Raw genomic sequence first — 27,893 nt, 5'->3', positions numbered from 1 at the left:
AGAATTCCCTCTCCTTGAACTCTGTCTTTCCTGCCTTCGCTCAGGCTTCTCCTGAGCTTGGACTGGCCTCCGCCCCCGCCCCGTGCCCGTCTCACCAGCTCCCCTTGAAAGGCCGCCTCCCCAAGCTGTGTGTGGCGTGCGTAGCTCTGCCGTGTGGACAGCGTGTCCTCCTCCTTTAAGCTTCCTGGATCCTGGCCTTTTTCTTCAGTGAGCCGCGTGGGAGTTCCTTGTCCGTGTTTCACTTTGCGTCCGTTCTTTCTCACAATGCGGGTTGTTTGTGTCTGTCTGCATCATGGCACAGCAGACTTCTGAAGAGCAGCCCGTGACCTTGCCCGTGCACGTCACAGAGCGTTTGGAACAGTGGTTAGTTTCCCGTGGGTTGATACACGTTTGTTGCATCATCTCGGTGGTTCTTCTCCTAAAGTGTATCCTAACATCTGTCCCCACAACCAGTTCTGGTTATGCCTTTGGGAATGGCAGAATAGCTGAAGGAAACCATTTCGGGTGGGGTTAGGAGCTGTGGGTGTGTAAGCCGCTACCTCTGTGTGAGTAAGCGTGACTAAACGGCGTGGCTTGGGCCCCGAGTGTTCGCACATGCTCCTTGTCAGATCCGGACCTCATTTCCTCCACTCTGGAATGAACAGATGGGGCTCATACTTTTCTTTCTGCTTAAAAAAATGTTACTTTATTACAAAAAATAATATGAGTATAACAGAAACACTGCAGAGAAATTGCCCTAAATCTTATCAAATCTATTTTTATTTGCTCACATTGCCACCTAGTACTTGATTATATGTATATTTACTTTTATAGATGTGTAAACATATTGTAGATATAGTCTTGTAGTCTGTATTTGTACCACACTGTTGCTATTTAAAAAAATTTTTTTAAATGTTTATTTATTTTTGAGGGAGAGAGAGAGAGAGCAGGGGAGGGGCAGAGACAGAGAGAGACACAGAATCTGAAGCAGGCTCTAGGCTGTCAGCACAGAGCCTGATGTAGAGTTTGAACCCATGAACCATGAGATCATGATCTTAGCTAAAGTTAGACACTTAACCGACCGAACCACCCAGGCGCCCTTGTCCACCAGGATTTCAAAGGGCAACACGCCAGGGAGGGGTCTGTTCCTAGTCCCTGCCATATGTTTTCATGCATACTTTGCCCCTGAACTTGATTTCTAGAAAAATCAGAGAGGGCTTTCTAAGGAAAACCATGTTTGACCTAGCTCTTGAGAAGTCATACAATTTCCCAAAGGAAGGAGCACTTTATTTTTTATTTTTATTAATGTTTATTTTTGAGAGAGAGACACACACAGAGTGTGAGTGGAGGAGGGGCAGAGAGAGAAGGAGACACAGATCCAAAGCAGGCTTCAGGCTTTGAGCTGTCAGCACAGAGCCCGATGTGGGGCTCGAACCCACGAACCATGAGATCATGACCTGAGCCGAAGTCGGATGCTTAATCGACTGAGCCACCCAGGCGCCCCTGTTCTGTCTTTCATTCTTTGGCATCCCCTGCCCCCACAAGAAAGAAAGATGATTGCCGTTATCAACCTTCCGTATACCTCTCCATGTCTTTCTCGGGGCATGCGGAGTCACTGCGTTTCAAACTGTGTATGGAAGGGGCTCCACTGCTGGGGAGACTGGGTCGTGTGGGAGGGGGATGGATACTCAGCAGCTGGGTCTCTAACGCCTTCATCTCCCCACTAAGAGCAGTTCTACTTCGACATGTTGTACATATGTGATCTTTACGTGAAGTTTTATGTAAAAGGGGTTGGAGATGATAAAATATTGGAAATAATTGGGTGATTCCCTAGGAAGTAGCCTTTTAGATCTAAGGTGCTTGGCAGTGGCTAAGCTCTCTCCTTAGAGTAGGGCTCTGCCACCGTGGCTGCCTGGTGGACCCTTCTGAATGGAGGGCTGTAGTCATCCCTGGCCCTTACCAACTTCTGATTCATTAATCCTCCCCTCCACCCCAGGGTTTCCGAAGGGCTCCCACAGCGGAACAAAAGTCACACGGGGGCTCTTTGTACCCTCGGGTATCCCAGCTGCCTGTAGTTCTTGTGGTTTTGTGCGGATGAAGTCTTGGAAGTAAGTTCTATGGAGAGCCAAAGCTTTGACCTTGTATAACGGGGACTGTGAACGGCAGTCACAACCTCTTGTCATTGGAGTCTTCTTTATGATCTTTTTGTTGGAATCCATGGAACTAGTCTACATGTATGACTTTTCACTTCCTCGGAAATCTAGAACTCTTAAAACCAAGTATACTACAAGAGGGTACAAAACAAACTTCCTTTTGGCTCACCATGAAGGAAACGATATTTGTGGTTTAAACGGTAGGGACGAAGGAGACTCTGTCGCTCTTCATTTGCTTAGCCAGAAACTTCCACGTGTGTACAAATTCATAACGAAGTTAAGTTTTTGCAAGTTATCAAGAGGAAGAGATTGATTGCCTTGAGGAGACTCTTAATTATTATATTTCAAGTAGGAGGAAAATCCTGGTGGTTGTATCAGAGATAGTGCCCTCTGGTTCCCCCTCCTCAGGATGGGGGAAATTAAAGCCTTGTACAGCCTTGCAGAATGTCTGGTGGTTATTGACATTAAAATGGACATTTTCACACCTAGGGTGGGAAATTATTTCTGAAGGGTAAATACATAAGTGATGACTGTGCTTCCTGTTAAGAGAGATCTTATTCTAATTTAATTCTTTTTTTTTTTTTTAAGATTTTATTTCTAAGTTATCTCTAAACTTAGATAACTTATGTGGGGTTTGAACTTACAATCCTGAGATCAAGACTCATATGCTCCAGGGGCGCCTGGGTGGCTCAGTCGGTTAGGCGTCCTAGTTCGGCTCGGGTCATGATCTTACAAGTCGTAGGTTCAAGCCCCACGTTGGGCTCTGTGCTGACAGCACAGAGCCTGGAGGCTGCTTTGGATTCTGGGTCTCTCTCGTTCTCTGCTCCTGCCCCACTCATGCTCCCTCTCTCTCTTTCTCTTTCTCTTTCTCTTTCTCTTTCTCTTTCTCTTTCTCTTTCTCTCTCTCTCACTCTCAAAAATAAACAAACAAACAAAAAAAAGGGTTGCGTGCTCTACCGACTGAGCCAGCCCAGCACCCCTTTCATTTAATTCTTCTTCTTTTTTTTAATGTTTATTCATTTTTTGAGAGAGAGCGTGTGAGTGGGGGAGGAGCAGAGAGAGGAAGGGACGAAGGATTTGAAGTGGGCTCCAGGCGCTGAGCTGATAGCAGTGAGCCCAGTGGCAGGGCTCAAACTCCCGGACCATGAGATCATGACCTGAGCTGAAGTCAGATGCTCAACTGATNTAAGGTATCCTGGCCACTTGTAGAAAATGGAATGTAGAGAAGTAACTGAAAATTTTGTTTTACAAAGCTGAGATCTAGAGAGAGAAGTAATTAGAAACTTCTATGAGAACATATCATTTTAGTAAAGATACATTGGGAAAATGTATTTGCTTGATTAAAAAAAAATCTTTATCAAAGAAATGTGTGCTTATACCGAGCACAGTCTTCCAATTTTATAATAACATATTAATATCTAGTATTAGCCTCTTTTGCCTGTGAGACATTTATAAAATTAATCTGAATGTTGCTTCTGTACCATATAGCACTGTGGTAGAAAAGTAAGTGGATTGTTTAGAAAAATATATTCATGACATTACCTTCTACATTTTCTGGAATCTAGTACAGTGATATTATTCATAGATATGTTTTATTCTAAAAGTAACACATACTGGGGGACCTGGGGTGGGGGGCTCAGTCAGTTAAGCGGCTGACTCTTGATTTTGTCTCAAGTTGTAATCCCACGGTTCGTGAGATTGAGCCCCACGTCGGTCTCTGCACTGGCAGCGTGGATCCTGCTTTGGGATGCTCTCTCTGTCCCTCCCCAGCTTTTGCACTTTCTTTCTCTCAAAATAAATAAGTAACCATTAAAAAACTAAAAGTAACACATGCTTATTTGGAAAATTTTTTTATAATGCTTATTTTTGAGAGAGAGAGAGACAGCACACAAGCAGGGGAGGGGCAGAGAAAGAGGGAGACACAGATTCCAAAGCAGGCTCCAGGCTCTGGGCTGTCAGCACAGAGCCCGACGCGGGGCTGGAACCCACGAACCGTGAGATCCGGACCTGACCCGAAGCCAGACGCTTAACCAACTGAGCCACCCAGGTGCCCCTTCACGTGCTTATATTAGAGAAATTGGAAAAATATAACTAAAAATTATAAAGGAAAAAATACAAATCTCTGCCCTCCCATAATTCAGAGATAAATACTCACTAGTAATATTTTATAGTATTTTCTTATATACACACACACATTGGGATTATGCTTTGTGTATAATTTTGTGGCTCGCTCATGAATTTGTCATGAAAAATTTCAAGTGTATTTTGAAACAAATATTCAGAGACAAAAACAATATGATGAGCTCTCACGTATGTATCACCCAGTTTAATATCCAAATTTTGCTGCTCTTGCTCCATCTAGCCCTCCGTTTCTTTTTCTTTGCTGTTGTGCTTTAAGACAGATCTCTCAAACATGGTGTTATTTTTACCCTTATTGAGTTCAGTGTTTACCTCTGTGAATAGGAATATTCTCCTGCTACTCACAGTGCTATTTTGTATCTAATGAAATTCACAATAACCCTCCAGTACCTAAAACTAGTTCAAATAGCGATTTCCCTTATTGGTCTGCTTTTTGTACTTGACATTTTCAGGAAATCGTTCATCTCTAAAGCGATAGTTTCACTGTTTCAAAAAGGTAAAGACTTAAAATATCTTTTCAAGTAACTTTCTTGGCTGTCCTGCCCGTATCTCCCCTTGTCGGATAGCTGTTCACCCGACTCATCGTCCAGGGAGTGCTGACAGCTCAGATGGAAAGTTCTGGCAGGTGCCATGCCTCGCACGCACCTGAGCCGCACCTGAGCCGCCGTCGTTGTTTCGGGCGCGCGCCCAAGTCAGAGTGCGCGAGAGGAGCCAGGCCAAGCAGGACGTTACCCAGGAAGCGTGCGACTTGTTTCAGGCTGCTGCGCACTCTGTTTCTCATCAGTGTTATCAGGAAACGTTCTCGGGCCGTTGGGCCTACAATCCCTGACTCTCCAGGAGAGAGGTGTCCCCCAGCCCCGGAAACTGCTCATTCAGGCTTGATTTTCTTTTTTTAAACCTCTGATTTGGCCCCAAATAGATCCCCTCTGTGGGGAAGTCATTAAATGCCCTGCAGTAGAAGGAACGCTGACCTCCCTATATTTCTGCAGAAGAAGTTTGGAGATAGAAGCTTATCATTAACTAATTGTCACACGGGTTACATACGTTAACGGTTAACACTTCCCATGGGTGCAGTGCTGCACGTACAGTTTAGGCTGTGACACAAACAGATGGAAATCAAGAGTTACGGCATGTGACCGAACAGCTTACTGAGTTTTACTGGCCCACTTAATTTCAAGCGGTATTTCATCTGTCATTGTGAGACAGGTACTGATTTATGGGTTACACACTTTGTAAGCATTGCACTTTACTGCAGTGACCCAGCTGAGGTGAGGGGGGCTCCGGCCTGTGAACACACCGTCTGAATCCGTTAACAGCCCGCGTAGTCACGTTTCCTTCTGGAAGTGCATCTGGTCTGGATGCCCTGGGGGCTTTTCTGTTCTCGAGTCTTTCTCTGTCTGCTCTTTGGCGAGACGCAAAAGCAGCAAGAGGTTAAGGCAGAAACCTTTCCATCGCAAGCACATGTAGATGTGACGTCTCTCTCCGCGACAGCTGCGGTCACACGGAGGCGAGACGGAGATGTCCCCGCAGCCCTGCCCCTGGCGGGCACAAGCTCAGGGTTGCTCTTCGGACTCGGTGACCGGATGGGTCATCGGGTCCACGGATGGAAAAAGCGTTGAAGGAAGTATGGCAGACGGGGGCTGAGGAAGCATTTATTTGAATAAAGAATGAGGCCATTGTGAGCTGCTGGGTGAGAGCTGCAAAACTGGAAACTTCGGAGAAGTGGACTGAGCAGTGGCTTAGGGAACTCGTCCAGGGAAACGTGTAGACCGTGATAGTGTGAAAACTGGTTCGAACCTGGGGAGGGCGCTGGCTGGTGTTGGGTGGGTGTTAGGCCACCCGAGCTGGGGCGTGGGGCCCTCCCTGGGCGCAGCCGCTTACCATCCACGGCCAAGGTGGGCGAGGGAGATAACTGACCTTGGGGCTGAAGATAAAAGAAGGGCATCAGAAAGGAGGACTGGAGCCACGTTAACAATGAAACAACTTAAGACACGTGTGCTCTGTGCAGAAACGGAATGGAACAAAGAGAACAAAGGCCTCTGTGTCCACAGTATGGATCTGGGACTTTTTTGGAAGATGTTAAGCATACTTCTGATTCTGACCCCTTCGGTGGTATGTGAGGCTTCAGACAGACCAAAGTCATTTATCTGCTGTTCTGAAACGGTGCCAAGCCTGGTTTGCAGCAAAACCGAACTTGAACAGACATGAAACTCTTGATGAACTTTATTTATCCCACTTCCTGGGATGACAGGGTCCTGTCTCACACTTGCTGGGGGCAGCATAGGGTGCTTTGCGTGTTCTGCATTTCGTTCTCTACATTTTGAGGAGTTCTGCCTTCTGAAGCAAATCTTTTTTCTTTTTATAAAGTTTATTTTAGAGAGAGAGAGAGCACGCATACGTGCATCTAAGAGAGAGAGAGGGAGAGAGAGAATCCCAAGCAGGCTCTGTGCTGCCAGTGCAGAGCCTGATGCANCCCCCCCCCCCGCCCAGGGGCCCCTGAAGCAAATCTGACCCAGGGAGGTAGGCATAAGGGATTATGGTCTTGTATTTCATTAAAATAATGCTTTTCGGGTCAATGACAGCAGAGTCGAACTTCTTCGCTCGAAACCATCGTTTCTTTGCTAGCTCAGGGAATAAGCAAATGTAAAACCGCTTTCAAAACTGCCCGCCTTGTTCCCTGCTCCCTTCACTCCCTCCCAGCCTTTGTTACATTGGGGGCTGTGGTGCTTGCTTAAGGGGGGACGCAGATGTGGGATGCGGTTAGAGATGTCAGTGTTTGGCAAATTTTGGAGAATGTGGGCTCCCCCCGGCAGTTTTTTCTCCCCTGTGGGGTGGTAGGTTGAGATAGGTTAGAAGAAAAAAAAAAAGCACAAGCTCTCATGAATTCAGTGGAAAAGAGAAGAAAAGGTGAGAAGGAGACAGGAAGGGAAGTTTACGCCCTAAAAATTGTGGCGCTGTAACGTGTCTGTTCAGAGTTTGGGTGAGAAGGGAGACACCAGGGTGGGTGGGGGTGGGGTGGGGGACAGCACAGTGCCGGCCAGTAGGCCTGGGTCAGCTTCCAAGCCTCACTCAGCTTTGCTAGCGTTGTGACCCTGGCCACTTCCACTTCTCTGAGCCTGTTATCTCTGAAGTGAGGGAAATGAGACCCATCTCTTCCATTATGGTTACTAGTTAGGGGGTCTCATGTTACCCCAGATCTTTATTATCAGACTCTGATAGGATACAATGAAATGCCATGGAGGGTATAAAAAGACACCTCTGGGGGCACCTGGGGGGCTCAGTCTGTTAAGCATCTGACTTCAGCTCAGGTTCGTGAGTTTGAGCCCTGTATCGGGCTCTGTGCTGACAACTCAGAGCCTGGATCTTCTTCGGATTCTGTGTCTCCCTCTCTCTCTGCCCCTCTGCTGTTCACACCCTGTCTCTGTCTGTCTCAAAAATAAACAAACAAACAAAAAAAAGACAGTTCTGGTTTGGGGCAAAGAAGCAAGAGAGAAAATTAGGTCTTGGGTAGCTGAGGTTAGCTTCACATCAGAAGTGGAAATTATGGGGATATCCAAGGTGCTTTTAAGTTTTTTGATAGCTGGATAATTGCTGTGTCATGTCCTTGAATTTTACGTATTTCCTACTGAAGGTAGATTGTAGAATTAGGACTGGGGAAAGTTTGGATTTTATAATGGATTTGGTTAGAATATTTCTTTATGTTCTCAATATATACTAGCATATACCTTTAGCTTTAGGAAAGCCTCGTTAATACATATAAAGCACGAAGTTGGTGAATTCGACAAACCCGTATCACTAAGGATATAATAGTACTACTACTACTACTACTACTAATGATAATAATAATAATAAACACTGGCCACCACCGCCCATGTGCGATTCTGGGCAGCGATAAGCTTCATTCACAGAAGGTCTGAGGATTTTAAGGAATGTATGAGCTTCAGACAATAAGAACAAAACCCATCAACCATTGCTTGATCTCATCTGGCATTTTCCAGCTTTTTTAGCTTCCCAGAGACCCAGCTTCCTTGTGGCCTCTCCCCACATGCCCCTCCGCCTCGGATGCTAACGTGGTCTGGGCTTCGCATGATGAGATCCCTTATAAGCCACGCAGGGTAGGAGTTTGTGTTTTGTTTTTTTGTTTTAAATCCAAACCGAGAGCGTCTGTTGTTAATAACATATATAGTTTCGTGTGTTTGCATTTGGATCTTAAATCCATCTTGAATTACTTTGGTGCAGAGAACACTGTTTTCATTCAGGCATTATGTTTGCTTATTACTTATTGCTGAGTGTTCAGCCGTTGAAGACTGACAGCCTTCCAGGCAACAGAACTAAATCATCAACAAAAAGACTCTGAGTTTCGCATTCTCGTGAGCAGGTACAGATGGCCCTTAAAAAAACCCAAAGGCACAGGCATCTTAATCCATTCTATTAATAAATAATTAGATTCTATGAAATGCACTAGTTTTAGGAGTTTTTACCATATTTATACACTCGTGTAACCTTCACCCCGGTCAAGGTATAGAACATTTCCATTACCCCATTGTCTCCTGATGCCCCTCTGCGGGCAGAGCCTCTCAACTTTCTCAGCTGAGTTAGGTTTCCAACCCAGGTGTCCTGGCTTCGGAGCCTGGCTCCTTGACCACTGTAACCGCATTGCTGACGGTTTCTTTTCTGTACGTTTACTGGATGGTGGCGCATCTGGTAAATTCACATGGTTGTCGATGAGTTAATTGTTTACTTCTGATCGATTTATAGGCTGGAGCTAATTTGGTACCATCATCATTTATCCTGAAGCCTAGGTATCTTCTTTCATCCTACTTTTTTCTTGACTTGCCACATCTAGTAAGTAGTCAGGTACTTGTAAAATGTTCCTTACTTCTGTTGGGCTTTGCCTTCTGATGTTACCGGAAAAAGGGTTATTAACTCATTAAAGCATATTATTCATTATTTGGTGTTTGGTTTAGTTATATAATTAAAAAAATTTTTTTAATGTTTATTTTTTGAGAGAGAGAGAGACAGAGCGTGAATTGGGGAGGGGGAGAGAGAGCGGGGGACACAGAATCCTTAGCAGGCTCCAGGCTCTGAGCTGTCAGCACAGAGCCCAATGTGGGGCTCGAACTCATGCACCATGAGATCATGACCTGAGACGAAGTTGGATGCTTAACCAACTGAGCCCCCCAGGCNGTTATATAATTTTTAAATAGTAGAAATGTTTTTATTAACAAGAGAGTTATAGTTATCGATGATCATTTCTTGTTCTTTATGCCTTAGGCAAATGGGGTGACTCTGCTGCTACTTTTTATATGTGTAATCGTACAATGCTGAATTATAGAGTTTTGTGATACAAGTGTTTTCTTTTCTAGGACTTTTCCAGATTTCTCAGAACAAAGTGGCAGTTCTCCTTCTGGCTGGCGGGCAGGGGACGAGACTCGGTGTTGCATATCCCAAGGGAATGTATGACGTTGGTTTGCCCTCTCATAAGACGCTCTTTCAGATTCAGGCGGAGCGCATCCTGAAGCTTCAGCAGTTAGCTGAAAAATATCATGGCAACAAATGTATCATCCCGTGGTAAGCTCTGCATCATTACAAGAGTGTGTGGCCATGTGTCGATCTATAATATTCAAAACACATGTATACTTTATTCATAAGCAGGCATGTTTCCTGTTACTAATGATTTTCCCAGGAGCTGTGATTTACTATCTAAAAGGAATCTGTACTTTAACTAGATAGGTGATCACTGTAGCCTTCATGCACAATATATATTCACCCCCGACTTTTACATCCCTACTTGAGATCCCTGCAATGAGAACTTTTGGAGGTTCATTGGGTTTTCTCAGTGTGGAAACGTGATACTGATTGGTAGTTTGACTATGTGTAAGTTTCTTTAAAGAGTTTTTTTTTTTTTAAGTTTATTTATTTATTTTGAGAGAGAGCGAGCGAGCACAAGCAAAGGAGGGACAGAGAGAGAGAGGGAGACACAGAATCCAAAGCAGGCTCCAGGCTCTGAGCTGTCAACACAGAGCCCAACGCGGGGCTCGAACCCACAAACTGTAAGGTCATGACCTGAGCTGAAGTCAGAGGCCTAAATGACTGAGCCACGCAGGTGCCCTGCTATGTATAAATATTTAATTGAAAATCAGTTTCCCTCAGAAATTTGAAGGCATTGCTCTGCTGTTTCCACCATTGTTGACAGCCATTCTGTTTCCCAGTCTCTCCTGCCCTCCCCCACCAGCATCTAAGGTCTCTTCTTATCTTTGGCATCTGAAATTTCACGATGACATGATAACGAATCTGTTTTTAGTCACTGCTCTGCTCACGGAGTTGTCACAGTCTAGAAACTCCTGTCCTCAAGTACCAGGTTATCAAGCTCTCCCCACAGCCCGCCCTTCCCACACACGCCAGCTGAGAGCCCTGCTGACTTCCCTGCTGGGGCCCCCACTGGGGTCCCAGGGTCTGCTGGCACGCTGTGTTTTCCGGGCTCCCCCTGGCCATTGCCGGTGCCCTGAGCACCAAGGCACTATGGGAAATTCTGCTCTGCTTTGTAAAAGTTTTTGATTCAGTTCTTAAATCTCTTTCCCAGAGCAGCTTTGGAAATTGTATTTTGAGGGGGAAACCAGCTGTGTGTTTGAGCTCCCACAGGTCCCTAATCTTGTTATTTTAGCCCCATGTGACCCAACGAAAGCTCTGTTGGTCTTTCTGTCCTTCCGCCCGGTCCAGGCTGGAATTCCTGCCACCAGCCTGTATCTCAGGTCAGCCAGCTACCCCCAGGAGAAGGCAGCCGAGTATCCTTAGCCCCTCTGAAAGATGCCCACTGTCTGGAATTTTAGTTCCAATCCATGGTGCTTCTGTAGCTCTGTGAGGCCTTTGAAAATAGGCCGTTTGTAAATTTCCCCGCTTTGCTAGCTCTTCTCAGCATGAGCACTGGCGTGCCACAGACTGTTCTTTCCATCCTGATTCCTTCGGGGATTTTTGTGGGATGTCTGTGTTTTGAGCAGCCAATATTTTCTTTACGGCCCTGGTTCCCACTGTCATGTTGGATTTTTCTTCCCTCTTCCTCACAACTCAGAATCTCTGTGCTTTTCTGTTGCAGAGCAGTTTAGCCAGCTCTTTGTAGCAGTCAAAGTTCAAAATACCCGGGATAATTTGTTAGACAGATACCTGGTATGGCGGGACATTATACCATTTTCTCTATTTATTCATTCAGCAGATAGTGCGTACCTCCTTTGAGGTACTGGGGATACATCAGCAACCAAAACAGACAAAAATCCCTACTTCTGTGTGGTTTACATTCTAGTAAGGGCAAACAAAAGCTACTCTAGTCGCTAGTTGTGGTTTTAGAGTAGAGTCTTTTCCCCCTTTGCTGTACTAGCGTGGGCTGGATTTTTGTGAGAACAGAAGGAGCATAATTACACTTTTATGATTTTAAATGGAGGGTGAGCAGAGCCCAAATTACATTTTAAAACTCTGGTAAAAAGAACCGTAAGAGATCATTAGAATATATTTCCCCTTTTCTCCCTATTTATTTACAATAGGAGTTTTAAGTTTAGAATACACCTTTCACAGAATTCTAAAATGTTTGTTTAAGCCAGGTATAGGCTTTCTGTTGCGGGAGGTACGTTTAATATTGTTACATAGATGTGTCTTATATGTAGGGGTTGATGAAGTTCTTGAAAAGTTCCTCATGGGTCGCAGCTAGTGCTACCTTATCCAGGCAGTGGATGAACAAAGAGCAGTGTGCTCAATGAGTTCTTTTAGCTTCGAAAACAGACAAGATTGAACTGTGCCCTGATTCACATGGTCTCAGAAGGTCTGCTTTTCTCTCACAAGGTATATAATGACCAGTGGCAGAACAATGGAATCGACAAAGGAATTCTTCACAAAGCACAAGTACTTTGGTTTAAAAAAAGAGAATGTCATCTTTTTTCAGCAGGGAATGCTCCCTGCCATGAGTTTTGATGGGAAGATTATTTTGGAAGACAAGAACAAGATTTCCATGGCACCAGGTGTGTAAGCATGCTTACTTGAGGGCGACTGGAAACGGTACTAACAGAGATCATTGTGTTATGGTCTTCCTCTCTCTCCTTTTTTTTAATTTTATGTTTTAATGTTTATTCATTTTTGAGAAAGAGAGAGGGAGAGAGAGACAGAGCATGAGCAGGGGGAGGGACAGAGAGAGAGGGAGACACAGAATCAGAAGCAGGCTCCAGGCTCCGAGCTGTCGGCACAGAGCCTGATGCAGGGCTTGAACCCACGGACCATGAGGTCATGACCTGAGCCAAAGTCAGATGCTTAACCAACGAAGCCACCCAGTTGCCCCAGTGATTTGGATGTTAGAAAATTAATATTTAATTAATGTTTAAAATTGTATTACAATTTGGTAATTTAAGAAAACTGAAAATACCCCCGGGGTGACATGGACACGCTTTCACACTGCAGCTGTCTGCCCGCGAGAATGACTCTGCCAGCTTGCGGGGCACGCAGTACCTTCGCCCGGTATTTACATCAGCGGGGTTCGTGGCTCTGTTCCTTTTCACAGTGAAAGACCGGAAGCCATTTGCTGTTTAATAAGTAAGAGGCTAAATCGTCATTTCTCTGTAGTAATAATTCTCAAACTGATAAAACACCTGTGTGGAGGTCCCAAATGACACAGAGAGGTAGATTCGGAGGTTAAGTGAGACCATGGGAAGCGCGAGGCTGCACGCTCAGTATGTCTGGGGCCACCGCCCTGGACGCGTGCAGGTGGTGCGCGCACACCCCAGCGTGCTGGAGGACCCTAGACCCTGGCAGCGCCCTGCCAGTGTAGACACCTGCAGCGACCCTGACTGTGAGCCTAGCTAGAAAAATAACCGTGTCGACAGATTCATATGTATGTGAATCTTTGCTTGGAGGAAAAGCCGAAAGAAGATAAATACAGTGTTAACAGTGGTCGTCTCCATTACAGGCTTTTATTTCATCTTAATGTTCTTTTTCCTTCTTCATTATAGAAGACTTTATTTTTAACTCTATTTTTGTGAAGTCCAATTAAAAAAATTTTATTTAAAAATTTTTTAATGTTTATTTTTGAGAGAGAGAGAAAGAGAGCGAGTGCGGGGGAAGGGCAGAGAGAGAGAATCTGAAGAAGGCTCCAGGCTCTGAGCCCAATGCAGGGCTCGAACTCACAAACCATGAGATCGTGACCTGAGCCAAAGTTGGATGCTTAACTGACTGAGCCACCCAGGTGCCCCAGAGTTGTCCAATTTTATAAGCTGAGGCTGAGGGTGTCAATGGAAGAAGTACGTAAAGCAGCACTGTGAATAGATGGGAAAAGAATAGGCTTTTACCTATATTTATTTTAAATCTGAACTTCATATTAACCTGGTCTCCTAACAAGTTATTTGGTATAAAATGCTCATGTGCCTGGAGCCTGTTTCAGATTCTGTATCTCTCTCTCTCTCTCTCTCTCTCTCTCTCTCTCTGGCCCTCCCCTGCTCATGCTATCTCTCTCTCTCTCTCTCTCAGAAATAAATAAAACATTTTTAAAAATTAAAAAAAATAAAATAAAATGCTCATGTATTTTTATTTTTGATATGGGGGAAGTTGTTAGTGGTGGCCCTGTACATACAAATATTAGTAAAACTTGGGGTGCCTGGGTCACTCAGTCGGTTAAGCATCCGACTTTGGCTCAGGTCACGATCTCACTTTGTGGGTTTGAGCCCCACGTTGGGCTGTGTGCTGACAGCTCAGAATCTGGATCCTACTTTGGTTTCTGAGTCTCTCTTTCTCCCTCTCTCTCCGCCCCTCTCCTGCTCATACTCTGTCTCTCTCTCTTTCTCTCTCAAAAATTAAAAAAAAAAAATTTAAAAAATAAAAAAAATCCCAAATATTAGTAAAACTTGAAAAGTTATGAAAGAATCATCACTTGATAAATACTTTATATTTCACAACGTGTTGTAGGCTTAAAAGGGCTGAGTTAGGAAAGTATAGTCTTTGGGTTGCCTGGTCCTACATTAATAATGTTATTCCTTCAATATTTCTGCTAAATTACTTTCGGAGTCCTGTAGTCTACTATTTTGACACTCCCCATTCTTCCTTCTGGATACATACTCTCCTTGACCCTGTGATGTAAAGCTGCTTTTTGGAGCTCGGCACCCCAGTTTGACAGCATTAATCCGGGGAACAATTTCGGGTTACTTTCTTAATGGGTTTTGGTGTGCTCATAATGGGCTGTCTTATTTCCCAGACGGGAATGGTGGTCTTTATCGGGCCCTCGCAGCCCAGAATATTGTGGAAGACATGGAGCGACGGGGCATTTGGAGCATTCACGTCTACTGTGTCGACAACATCCTAGTGAAAGTGGCAGACCCCCGGTTCATTGGCTTCTGTATCCAGAAAGGAGCAGACTGTGGTGCAAAGGTAACGCCTTTCTCAGCCACAGCGAGGCTCTAAGTGGATGTTCTGTGTCAGAGTACGTACTCCAGGACTCAAACTAGAATTGTTAAGGTGATCGGAATATTTTAGAACCATTTCTCTCTCACAAGTAACTAAATAATTTATTCCCCCACCTACTTTTTCTCTTACATTGGCCACATTTGATTCTAGAAATAATGTTCTGTGCTTGTGTGAGGATGGTTACCCAGGTTTGTTGTACCCAGAAAAGTGAACAATCATCGCTAGGCCTGGGGTGGATTCATTAATACCAAGTTGTATTTGGGGCGCCTGGGTGGCTCTGTTGGTTAAGCCTCCGACTTCAACTCCGGTCATGATCTCCTGATTTGTGTGTTTGAGTCCCGTGGGTTGGAGCCTGCTTCTGATTCTCTGTCTCCCTCTCTCTCTGCCCCTCCCCTTCTCTCTCTTTCTCTCTCTCCCTCTCAAAAATAAGCTAACATTAAATTTTTTTTTTTCTTTTTTATTTATTTATTTATTTCTAGGAGAGAGAGAGAGAGAGAGAGACAGCGTGAGCAGGGGAGGGTCAGAGAGAGAGGGAGTCATAGACTGAAACAGGCTCCAGGCTCTGAGCTGACAGTCAGCACAGAGCCCGACGCGGGGCTCGAACCCACGAACCGTGAGATCATGACCTAAGCGAAAGTCGGGCGCTTAACCGACTAAGCCACCCAGGTGCCCCTAAATCTTTTTTTTTAAATATCAAGTTGTTCTGATGAGATTAACCTGCTTTCTTCCTATGAGAAAGTTGCTGGAGTCGGAGGTAAGGGAAGTGTGGTGGGAAGAGCAGATGTAGATTTCAGCAGGGCATTTCACAAGGTACCTTCTGATAACCTTCTGACTAAAATGGAAATGTGCAGATAGGGCCATGAAGGAGATTGTTACTGGTTAGCAGCCACCAACATAACCTACCAGTATTAAGATAGAGGGGAAAATGAGGAAGGTCTGTAACGCCAGGTGATGGGACTGACCCTGCCATATTCTTCTCCACGTTGTTTTAGTTGTCCAGGTGATGATATAGGAGACTTGCCTTTATGGTAGTGAACACAACGTGCAGTGTATCTAGGAAAAAACAGAGTACATGAAAACGCTTCAGAAGATCTAAAAATATTAATATAAATACTGTTTTTCTGGAAATCTGTAAAAGTATCAGTTGTCACCAAGTTAAAGAGTAACACAGTTTCGGTCAGAGTCCCAGTGAGACTGTTTGGGGGACACTCAACAAAATGATCATGAAGTTTAGAAAAAACACGTAAAGATGGCCAGGAAAGTGCTGAGGAAAGGTGAGAAGGAGGGAGGAGGGTTGGAGATAGTCTACCAGGTATTAAAATCGGTTGTAAATAAAAAATAGTTAGGAATGTAGTATTGAAACCAGAGTAGAATGATGGGTTGATGGAACAGAATAGAATGGTAAGAAATCAATCCACGTATGTGTAAGAACGCTCTGTATAGGGGCGCCTGGGTGGCTCAGTCGGTTAAGCATCCAACTCAGGTCATGATCTCACGGTTCGTGGGTTCGAGCCCCGTGTCGGGCTCTGTGCTGACAGCTAGCTCAGAGCCTGGAGCCTGCTTCACGTTCTGTAGCTCCCTCTCTCTCTGACCCTCCTCTGCTCATGCTGTCTCTCTCTCTCTCAGAAATAAATAAAATACTTAAAAAAAAAAAAAAAGAACGCTCGGTATAAACACGTAGCATTTCCAAGTCGGTGGGGGAAATAGAGGAGACAACTGGCTGAAAATAGAGTAAAATCTCTCCCTCAAAGCTCATACTGAAATCAATTTCAAATGGATTACGAAGTTAAATATATATATATATAAAAAAAAACCCATAAAGATGTTAGAAGGAAAAAATATTGACACGAAGGGAAGACCTTTCTGCCCAAAGCAAAAACCATATAATACAGGCTTCTGACACAGATTAGGCTAGATATAAATTTGAAATATTTGGATTTAAAAAGCATACTATAAAAGCATGCCATAGCCTTGGTTGGAGGTTTTCTGTTATAAAGATGTCATTTCGCTTAACCTTGGTCTGTAAATCTAATGCAAAGTCATAAAAGCTGAAGTTTTAGATTTTCCAGTGCAGGTTTTGAGAGATTAAACTGTAGAGCCAGTAGGACTCTTCTAGACTCTGAAAGTGAAAAGTTGGTTTCGTTATTTAAGACCCCTCTCTGTTCTAATACTCTGTGAGTATCCGCACTGTATCGTAAATGGTTATTAAATTGTAATAGAGACAGGACATTTTAAGTAGCTGAGCCTTAAAAAAACAAAAAACAAAAAAACAAAAACCAAACTAGACTGTATTTCTGACTTCGCTCCGCTTGGTGTCACTCTTCGTTCTAAAACAGAAACTTTCATTTTACTACTCTGAGCTTCAAGTCAATTTAAATTCTATATGATCCGAGTGGTGAACCTGGAAAGAACCTCAGAGATCATCTAGTCAACCCGTTTGATCTCAGAAATGAGCACCCTGAATTCCAGACTCAAGGTCCTTCAACCCATTAACAGGAACAGGATTAGAATTCATGTTTCTCAACTCCTAGTTTTAGTATTTTTTTCACATCGTAAAACCAGGCTCTTTAGATTGATTGCATTTTTGCTGACAGCCGGAAAAACTTGAAAGTAGATGTGCTTCCGTTTGTGAGTGTTCTGGTCACACAGAGATACGAGTGTAACCCATCCCTCTACACCACCACCTGGGGCTTCTCCAGGATTCTCAAGTCTTCCTGCTCCGTTCTGCATCTGACACCTAGTGCAGAAGTCCCCCAGCGAGCAAATACGTAGTCAGATGGAGTCCAGTTGTGACAAGGCTGGTGTTTGTTAAAAACGTGTAGAAATGGTAGAACCCGTTTATGTAATCTGCCCTCCCACCCTTTTTATTTTAATTGAAAAACCAAGATATCAAAACATATTTTTAAGAACACCTGAATTAGGGAGTTATTCATAGTGTGGTAGTAGAATTCTTTTCATTACTTCTTTAAAAGGCTTCTGTCTTTGTAAATTAAGGAATTCAGTATTTTTCAGGGAGTGAGAGCCTTGAGAAGAGGCTTAGGGCAGTGGTTCGCAGAAGTACAGAGCTAACAGGGCAGGAACGCTTGTTTGTTTGTTTTTTAGTTTTTATTTATTTTTGAGAGAAGTCAGCGTGTGAGCAGGGGAGGGGCAGGGAGAGAGGGAGACACAGAATCCAAAGCAGGCTCCAGGCTCTGAGCTGTGAGCTCAGAGCCCGGTGTGGGGTTCACTCACGAACAGTGAGATCCTGACCTGAGCTGAAGTCATATGCTTAACTGACTGAGCCCCCCCAGGCATCCTAGGCAGAACCATTGTTAATTGAAGGTCACTATGTAGAACATTTATAGTAACTTTGAGCTTGAAGTGATGTTTTGAACTCAAGCTTTTCCGGATTTACCTTGGAGAAAATCAGGCAAACTTCTTAATTTTGTACTGTATAACTTTCTGTATGATGCAGACTGACTTCTGGTTTACAAATGTGTTCTTCTGTGACCAAGACCTTTATAATATTCAGAGGGTCAGAGTTGTAGAGGTACATCTTCCACTGACAGATTAACACTTGGGAACTGTGAAGTGTGAATGTGCTCAGGTTGTTTTCCACGGCTGGTCAGGAGTAGGGGCGTATAGAGGTGACTGGAAAGTGTGTGTGTGAGTGAGTGAGTGTGTGTAAATGGGAGAGAGCGGACTCTATTCCAAATTCCGTGTCTAGGGAGGCCCTCCCACTGTGGAGGGGGTGAGGGGTGAGGGCTTGATGGACTAGAATTGCAAATAGGCGTGTGATTGATGAAATTATTTTGTTGTGTGTTTCCCCCCAGTTCAGTCCGTTTCCTTGGGAGCAAGTTCCTTTTTACTGAACAGTGTGCCCCTTTAGGGTGGCGGAGAGTGAAACCACACAGCGATCTTCGTCCTGCAGCCCTGCCTCCCCAAGCTAGACCCCCGCGCCCATCCCTCTAATTGCTGTGTAAACTAGTCCTCAGGAGTGGCTTTCGTTGCCTGGAGGAGACTGCCGCTGGCCGGGTGTATTTTAAGAAATCAATTGTGGAGGAAAAGCTTTCACTTCATTGGCAGGATGTCACATAGGCTTAGGGTGGACTTTGCAGCCTGGGGACAGATTTTTCCAGCTAGTCCGAAGCTGCTGGATGGTTAGTTGAACAGGGCGGACAGCAGTGTCTTTAAATGCTCTTTATTGTTTGATTCTTCCCTTGGGTATTCAGCTCATCTGAGTCTTGATTTTATTTAGCGTGTCGCATGCAGTTCTTTCGTAGTTTTCGTCTGAACACTTACTTTAAGTCAGTGGTGGGTTGGGTTCGGGTGGTGAGGTATCAGAATCGCCTGTGAGGATTTTGGGGTTGTTGTGTTTTTCAGTGACATCATCTACATTTCCTGTGATTTTGGTGTACACCTTTCTGTCAGCTTTCCCCAGCATGGAGCCCTTAATAGATGATCAAACTTTTTTTAAAGCGTAGAATCAACTTCAGACAAAGTCTGACATGCAAAATAGATAAATATTGGGTGGGTTTTTCTGATTGAAGTTGGAACAGATCCCCGCGACCCGCCTGCCCTAGCGCCCCCTCCCTCCTCGCCGCGTCCTGGAAAAACAAGGAACACATTGCATTCATGAGTGAAAAGAAAAGGAGCACCATCTTCAAATGAAATACTGGCGGTACAGAATGAGAGACAAAATGCCTTACTTTTGTGTTAAAGAAATTTTATTTCATTTATTCTCAAAGTCCAGTTGAGTGTCATTAAGGGTAAATTAATTAAAATAAGGTACTTGGGGGGAAGTAGACTCCTCATTTAATGATTCCCAGCCAAGTATGATTTCCTCTGGGCTCGGTGTGTATGACAGCATTTCTGTTCAATGGTTTAGTTGGGTGATAAGCAGGAAGGAGACCATTTACTGCATTTCCAATTCGACAGTAGTCTATCAAAGAGCATAAAGGTGGTTGGTGGCTGTCTGCAGTTAAAGATTCCTTCTTTAAGACATAATGCCTTAAAGGCAATACAAGCAAAACCGTAGATGTGGCTTTTGCAAGTGGCAAATCTCCAACGTAGCATTTGATTATATTCCTTCCCCTGCTTGCTGTCTTTCTCTGGGCAGGTGGTGGAGAAAACGAACCCTACGGAGCCAGTGGGCGTGGTCTGCAGGGTGGATGGAGTCTACCAGGTGGTGGAGTACAGCGAGATCTCTCTGGCCACGGCTCAGAAACGGAGCCCCGACGGGCGACTGCTGTTCAACGCGGGGAACATTGCCAACCACTTCTTCACTGTACCGTTTCTGAGAGATGTTGTCAAGTATGAGCGAGATGGGGGCTTTAGAAGTGTCGTCTTTATCGTTAATCAGGAACTAAGTCACTTGAGAAGGGGGCAGGTGGCCCAAGTCCGTATTCTACGGGATTCATCTCCCCTGAGGATCAGCTTTCTCGAGTGGAAATTTATCTCACGTTGTCGTTTCCACATGACAGGGTACAGGCTGGTGGGAGCCTGGCCGCCCTGCATCCACCGAAGCACAGTTTCTGGTGCCAGATGCAGGTCATCTGTGGTCTTGAAAGGCTGCCCACACGGGTTTAGCTGGCTCCCAGACGGGCATTTACGAACCAGTAAAGGAAGAAGCCTCAGGTCTGGGTGGAAGTGAGCATGCCGGGATAAAGGCATAAAATAACAGCTACTTTAATCGGCTGGTGGTCTGTGAAGGGAAGGACGTCCTCGCCCCCTGCTTCTTCATCTGTTAGTTTTTAGACACTCATGACGATGGCTTGCTTTTCGAGAAGTTACTTAGCTGTACTTGAGAGTGTTGACTCCAGTTCCAGAGCCTCTCCCGTCCCACCCACTGTTAGTCGCTGTGTCGGTAGTTCGTCCACAGTAACCGTGAACCCTCATCTTCCCGTCCCACACTTCGGGGGCTCTCGGTTGTGAAAGGTGGGGAGAAAGAACAGAACCTTTTGTGGAAGACACAGAAGTTGTGGGAGAGGCGGTGGGAGCTGTGTGGTGTGTGTTTTTTAACGATGAGATCGTTACTAGATTCTTTTAAAATTAACGAGGGGAACGGGACTCTGTCCATTTAATATTTAACTGTGAACCCAAGCGTCACACATGCATTTCACTTTGACAGTCGGATGCATTTGGCCCTGCGTGTGATTATCAGATTTTCTGGCATTTTAACTTTGGAAAGTGATTATCTCTTTTTTTTTCTTTTTCTTTTTTCCTGCTCAGTATTTATGAACCTCAGTTGCAGCACCATGTGGCTCAGAAGAAGATTCCGTACGTGGATTCCCAGGGGCAGTTAATTAAGCCAGACAAACCAAATGGAATAAAGATGGAAAAATTCGTCTTTGACATCTTCCAGTTTGCAAAGTACGTTTTGAGCGGCACCAGGAAGAGTGGCTACAGGCCTTGAAATGTTGCCTTTCAGTCTGTCAGGCAGGGCACTGCTTTTAGCAAACACTCGGGAGCGTGTGTGTGAGGTGTGGCGTTTTGACCGTGGGCGTCCTGTCTGGGTTCATTATCATTGTCTAATGTAAAACCACCAGCCCGACAGTATCAGCTGAGTCGCCCACGAGTTTGTGTTCTTTACTCTAGTTAGTCCATCGTCTGCTTCTCCTGCAAAATGGTTAAATTTTGTTAAAATTGTCACTTACTTTGGCTAAGAGACTCGAAAGGTTGAGCTAGAGAATTGGCCCAGTTTGTGTGTAGGCCGCTGTCCTACTGACCTCTGAGGACATGTTTCAGAGAACACGACTTTTGATTCTCTAGCTCTCCATCAAAGATCCCGTTCGAGGTTGAGGTGTGCGGCTCAGAATTTGGCCAGGGTGAAAACGCGGAAGACAAATTAGCTGTGGAAGCTTCATTTCCCCTGTGCACTTCTAAGCCTCCTCTTTTGTCTCCCCCCCACCCCCCACCCCCAGAACAGATACCGATGGGGTTTTGCATTAAGATTTCCGACCTTTCTGACTTAAGATGAAGTGTTTTGCAGTTTGGGGTGAAAATAATTCGTCATTTTGCACTGGAGAAAAGAATTCCAGCTTTAGTCTGGGGACAGGCGTGATTTCCTTCTGCGTTCATCTGAAATCGGGTGAAGATTGGCCGTTGCGAGGGCCGGGGCTTAGCTGCGTAGGGACAGCTCAGAGCTGGGTTTGCAGTTTTAAACTTTGTGATAAAGGGGCTCCTGTACGGCTCCACTGCAGGAAGTTTGTGGTGTACGAAGTGCTCCGTGAAGATGAGTTCTCCCCCCTCAAGAACGCGGACAGTCAGAACGGGAAGGACAATCCTACCACCGCGCGGCACGCCCTGCTGTCCCTCCATCACTGCTGGGTCCTCAACGCCGGGGGCCACTTCATCGACGAAAACGGCTCTCGCCTCCCAGCCATTCCCCGGTAAGTCCGTGTCTGATCTCTGGTGCGTGGATGCTCCCTGGACTCCGTCTCCTTGGGCCTCTCTTCTCTCCCTCTGTTGTGGTCCTAGATCTTTTTTCAGAACGCAGAGCGTTGACGTGGGTAGCTGGGCCGCTTTTGCCCACTGCAGAGAGTGATCACTTTGCTTCCCGTTAAAGAGGATACGCCTCTGAATCTCGTCTTGGACACGCGTCCACCGTGTCCGTGTAGGACTCTTGGTGAAGGGCAGTTGGGAGGGAGTCCGGTCAGTGTGCCGCATGGGCAAAGCCTGCCAGGGTGCCCCGCACCGCAGCGTGAGAGGCTGGTTGTTGCCGCTCATGTGCCCGGGGCCTCACTCCCAGTGCCATCTGTGAGACCCCCACCCCCCCACTCCCCGCCAGAGACCTGCCACCCACGTGCGACCTGGGAGAAGCAGGCCCGCTGCTCTTCGGACCGCGGCTCCCTCACGGTCGCTGGGGGAGGCGCCAGGAAGGGGAGCGAAGCGAATGGCACTGGCATTCGCTGATTCTCAGACCTTAGAAATGTTTTGGGATTTTAAAAGTTAAAAAAAAGAAGGCACTTCTAGCTATTGAAGTCTAAGAGAAAGCCCTTTTAAGCTGGCGCCAAGAATTACTGCCTCCGAAATCATTTGATATTTACTCGCTCACGTAAAGAACAGTCTGCCATGTAACTTCCGTTCTTGGAGGATAAGTGGCCCCGGCTGCAGCCTCAGAAGCACTAGACGCTTCTGGGGGCCCCTGGAACATCCGCAAACTGCCTGGTCTGGGACCCTGCTTTTACGGGCAGGCGCCGGGCTGAGCTGTGTCGCAGCCCTGAGCCACCATCAGGCTCTGTCTCGTCAACAGGTTTGCTCTGTGGCGTGTCAGGTTGTCTTTCGTGCTTCATCGCTGGCCGTGGAGTTCATTTTTTTTTTTTTTACCTCTTCCGATTTCCTTTGCCACATTTATACGTTACCATAAATACATGCCTTTCAGTCGAGTGTGTTTTGCATTTCCACATCATTGTTACTGTGTGATTTGTTCTCCATTCCCATTAATGCTTATTTATTCCTACATAGCAGTGCTACACATGGCAAGTCAGAGACCGCCACGGCTGCTGTCAATCTCAAGTAAATATCCCAGCCCGCCCGCGGCGCATGGTGACGGGGCCGTGCTTCCCTCCGTACTAACTGGCCTTCGTAGCTTAGCGCTCTGCCTTGTGGCCGCCCGGGGTGGGTGGATGGTCGAGGCTGTGGTGGGGGTGTCCTGTGCTTACCCGGTGGCAGGTGTCTGTCGGGATGACACTAACTCAGGGTCTCCGTGCATGCTGGAAATGGGGAGCATGCTCTACTAAAGAATCCGACTGTGGACGTGTGAGCCTGCAGTGACACAGCTGCTAGTGGCCGGTAAGGTCTCGGGCAGGTGACAGGCTGGGAGAGCAAGTCGAGACCCCGGGCTTAGCTAGAGAGAAAGAACATTCGTGGAGGCGTCTCACTGAACTGGAGATGTGCTCTCCGTGGAAAGGCTAACCGCAACTGACGTATCCAATAACGCAGAGGTGACTGTTCTTTTAACGTTGTCTCGTGCCGACAGCTCCCTTCTGTGTGTTAATTTTAGTCCGTTCTCGTCCTGCGCCCAAAGAAATAAGCTTTTTGTCTGAAGGGCAGGTAATTTTTAGCTAGAAGTAACACGGATCCTCTCATCTGGGTATTGACAGAGTTTGGAAAAGCTATCATCCTTGCAGCTGAAAAGACGGCCTGATGTTCTTGCTATGTTTGAAAAGTGACGAGGGTTAGTTTGAAGTTTTAAGTGTTGGAGATAATTTGGGAAACATGTCCAGGGCAGAAGATCTGGAGACGAGAGTTATCTCAGAAGGAGAGTCCCAGGGATGCCATTTTCATCCTTGTAAATGTTTGTTTTTTTTTTTTTTAATTTTCCTGCTGGTGTCACTCACGTTTTCCCTGCAGAGACGAGTCCCTGTCGGTGTCGGTGCCTCCTTGTCCGGAGACAAGGAAGTGGACTCACAGGTCTGGCTAGTTTCTTATAGGAACCTCAGATGACCACTGCCCCTCATGCCTTCACGAACTGGGATGCGGATGCTTTGTTATTTTCTGTCCTGTCCACCATTTTTAAAACGTGGAAGCAAGGTGTTCTTAAAATTTAAGAAATGGATTTTTGACCCCAAATATCCTTCTCCCTGAGCCACAGCTTTTTTTTTTTTTAATGTTTATTTATTAGAGAGAGAGAGAGAACGTACACGAGAAGGGCAGAGAGAGAGAGAGGGAGACAGAGAAATTGAAGCTCTCAGCACAGAGCCTGACTCAGGGCTCGAACTCATGAGCTGAGAGACCATGACCTGCACTGAAGTCGGAGGCTGAACTGACTGAGCCACCCAGGTGCCCCGAGCCACAGCTTTTAACCTCAAAAGTGAAATAGTTTCTTAATGATACAGCTGAAATCAGCATCAGCTACCTCAGTTGAGATGCAAAGTGATTTAAACATTAGTTCCTGTTTGAGTTCTTTTATTTAGTACTTTTCTCCCCACTGATGTCATTTTAGCCATTTGTAGAATAATTAAACTGAAATCAAAGTTGGGCCCCACATGAGATCGCAGACTTAGAAATAAAATCATTCCTGCTAAAATTCTTATCTCTAAAGGATGTCCTCAAGAGAGTAGAAAAAGATTACTTGAAAGCGAGAGATGAGAAGGGAGTACTTTGTATGTATAAAAGGAAACAACTGGGAGATACTCTGAAAGAATGGAAACAAGGATGCAGAGTTTTGACCAAATGACATTACTTTCATTTTTTCATCTTAACGCCTATGGAGCAGTCAGTTCCCAAAAGTACGCTTGGCCAGGAGATCGGGGGACACAACTGTCACGGGTGGGAGTTGCCGATCGCCTGCGGTTTTGCGTTTGGTGATGGGGAGCTTCTGTCCTTCCTCCTCCTGGGCATCCAGCTTTCTTAAAAGTGACTGCTCTCATTTTTAAAAGGTGTTTTAATAGTTTCTTGAGGTGTCTTTGTGGTACAAGAAGTGAAGTTCTATTTCGGTCAGCTCTGTGTTCGTTGGGTTCAAAACCACCTTCTGATCGCGGCACGCCACATCCCCCTCCGGCTCTGCTGCCACTGGGCTGGTGTGTGTGTCTTCTCCGGGGCACGGGTCGTTGTTTTTCCCAGGAGTTTAATATGACTCCAGGCTGCCCCGGAGGCTTGGGACCAGAGGTCTTGAGCTCCTTCGATAGAATCTGATGCAGATCTGGATAGACGGGTGCCGCATAGTTTAATTCATCTTTTCTCCACATCAGTCTGTCAGCCATGTCCCTCCATGGCTCATGTATCCATTCAGCCGGCAAGCTTTTGTAGCCCCCATCACTGCAGTCGCCGACACAGGAGCCCTGCTGGCACGGCACGGTGTGTGACAGTTAGGTAACACCGTCAGGCAGTGTGTGTTGATGTAGTACATGTATGGCATAAGTACTAATTCATATTTATTTAGGAGGCAGTGACCTAGCACATACCCATCAAAAAAAATTTTTTTTTGTATAAATACATAAATGAGAGCAGTCACTACGGGCTACGGTGGTCCAGGGAAGGTTGGCGCTTGCGCCGAATCTTGGAGGATGGGTATGATTTGGGTAGTCCGAAGTTTTATTTGACCATAGTTGAGAATGACTGGGAATAATCCCGTGTGTGTGCAGCTGACTGGTTTGAGTGGAAAGTAGGTAGCAGGACAATTTGGAGAAGGATCTGGAACATCTTAAACTCCAGCTACATGGTTCTGTTTGTTTCTTTTGAATATTTATTTACTTTTGTGAGCTCGCCGGTGGGGAGGGGCAGAGAGAGAATGGGGACAGAGGATCCTAAGTGGGCTCTGCACTGACAGGCTGTCAGCAGCGAGCCCGATGCAGGGCCTGAACTCACTGACCGTGAGATCATGACCTGAGCTGAAGTTGGAGGCTCAACTGACCGAGCCACCCAGGCGCCCCCACATGGTTCTGGTAGAAGAGGAACCGTGGGCATCGCCCTGTGATTTTACTGACTCCACCCACCAAAGCTTCAGATACATATTTGGGAAAACAAAAGAGAGCTACGGTGTGAGGCTGTAAAAGACTAGTTTTTGTGTGCACTCTATCCTTCCGGTGGAGAATCCTAGAGGTCTCCTGCCTTTAAGCAATGTTAAAAATGCTACTTATTGACTTTCATATTAAAAACTTTGGAAACTTAGAAACTCAGGATCGAGTGGCTATGTATGTTAGAATGTGACCTAGAGGAAGCAAATGGTGACTCCGACCTTGCCTTTGCTTGGGTTGCATTCTGCCTCGGCTCTTCGAAAAGAGACTTGGGTCAGCGTAGCAGAGAAGCACTTTGAAACGTTGACTAAATCATAGCTCAGCTCACCTAGGAGGTTTGGATTGCACAGAAGATGTACACGGGGAAATAACTGACCTTTAGAACAGCGCTGCTCCAGTAGGTCTTTCTGTAGTGAAGGAAATGCTCTACGCCTGTGCCGTCTGACTGGGCATCACTAGCCACTCACAGCTACTGAGCACTCGAAGTGTGGTTTTTGTGACCAAGGAACTGAATTTCAGAATTTCAGTTAATTAAAAAAATTTAAGTTTCAGTAACAGTAGCTGCACGCGGCTGGTGGCCAGTGTACTTGGACAGCACCGCTTTAGAATATTTGTGCCTGTTAATGCTTAACTCTCAAGGTCATGGCAAGGATTAAGGTGAAATATGAAGGATTCTGAGTACTTAGCAGCTGGCCTGGACCATAGTATATACTCCATATATAGCCCCTTTTCTATCACATTAAAACTTAGCAGTGATAAAACATGAGCTGTATGTTAGCAGAGATGTGTAACAATATAGATGAAGTGCTTTGAAGACCCACTGGTAATTACTGGCACTCGCCCTGCATAGTGTCTTCCGGACCATGACAAGTTCATGTTAGCTTAATCCTCAGAGAATCTGGTGGCCATCAGGATAGAGCCTGTTCTGTTTGTTTAACTGGGAGAGTTCGCTTATCTGCAAGCTTCTCAGAGGAAAGGGCTGGTGTGTACCTTTGCTCTGGCAGTGACATTGAGAAGCAAAACCTTTAATATGTCTGCTTTTTCTCCTTAGCTTGAAGGATGCCAATGATGTACCGATTCAGTGTGAAATCTCTCCTCTTATCTCCTATGCTGGAGAAGTAAGTCTGATTTTGCTTTTTCCCATTCTTTTAAAAGTAGGATTCTGATACTGTTTTTATCTTTTTAATGAGAAAAATGTTTATTTATTTTTGAGATCGAGAGCATTGCCCGAGTAGGGGAGGTGCAGAGAGAGGGGGGGACAGAGGATCTGAAGTGGGCTCTGTGCTGACAGCAGCAAGCCCGATGCGGGGCTCGAACTCACAAACCGCCAGATCATGACCTGAGTTGAAGTTGGACACTTAACCGACTGAGCCGCCCGGGCGCCCGGATCCTGATACTGTTCTGCCCTGCTCATCCTGGGAGTAAGAAAAGAGGTTGCATCTGTCCCACGACTGGGTTAGTTCCCACAGATGGAATGTTTAATATTTAGTTCATTTCATTTACACATTGAAATGCAATGATCTTTCAGAAAAGTTGGCTCTGTTTTTTAGACAAGTTATCTAGCTTTGTATTTTTAATTGAAATATGGTTGACACCCGCTGTCGCATTGTTTTCAGGTGCACAACTTGTGAGTCCACAAGTGTGTGCGTTCCGCTGTGCTCACAGGTGTAGCCGCCATCTGTCACCCTGCAGCGCCACTGCAGGGCCATTGGCTGTGTCCCCTGTGCTGGAGCTTTCTTCCCTGTCACTTTTC

General features: G+C 45.6%; 1 protein-coding gene across 4 annotated transcripts in view; it reads left to right on the top strand.

The window, feature by feature from the left end:
* Window positions 1-27,893, top strand: part of UAP1 (UDP-N-acetylglucosamine pyrophosphorylase 1) — a 32,573-nt gene that overhangs the window by 1,013 nt on the left and 3,667 nt on the right. For 2 of the 4 annotated variants that reach the window (XM_077760050.1, XM_077760049.1), the window contains exons 2-9: window positions 9,638-9,842; window positions 12,102-12,277; window positions 14,494-14,666; window positions 19,801-19,994; window positions 20,913-21,053; window positions 21,884-22,072; window positions 23,148-23,198; window positions 27,192-27,258. In XM_077760050.1, the coding sequence (XP_077616176.1) occupies window positions 9,638-9,842; window positions 12,102-12,277; window positions 14,494-14,666; window positions 19,801-19,994; window positions 20,913-21,053; window positions 21,884-22,072; window positions 23,148-23,198; window positions 27,192-27,258 (1,196 nt within the window). The remainder of the gene's footprint in view (window positions 1-9,637; window positions 9,843-12,101; window positions 12,278-14,493; window positions 14,667-19,800; window positions 19,995-20,912; window positions 21,054-21,883; window positions 22,073-23,147; window positions 23,199-27,191; window positions 27,259-27,893) is intronic. The other 2 variants (XM_077760051.1, XM_077760053.1) reach the window with 2 other exon arrangements.

The sequence above is a fragment of the Crocuta crocuta genome, unplaced genomic scaffold (assembly GCF_008692635.1).
Source record: "Crocuta crocuta isolate KB4526 unplaced genomic scaffold, BGI_CrCroc_1.0 scaffold133, whole genome shotgun sequence".
Taxonomy (NCBI): domain Eukaryota; kingdom Metazoa; phylum Chordata; class Mammalia; order Carnivora; family Hyaenidae; genus Crocuta; species Crocuta crocuta.
Note: the sequence above shows the minus strand (reverse complement) of the source record. Positions and strands in the feature narration are given on the sequence as shown.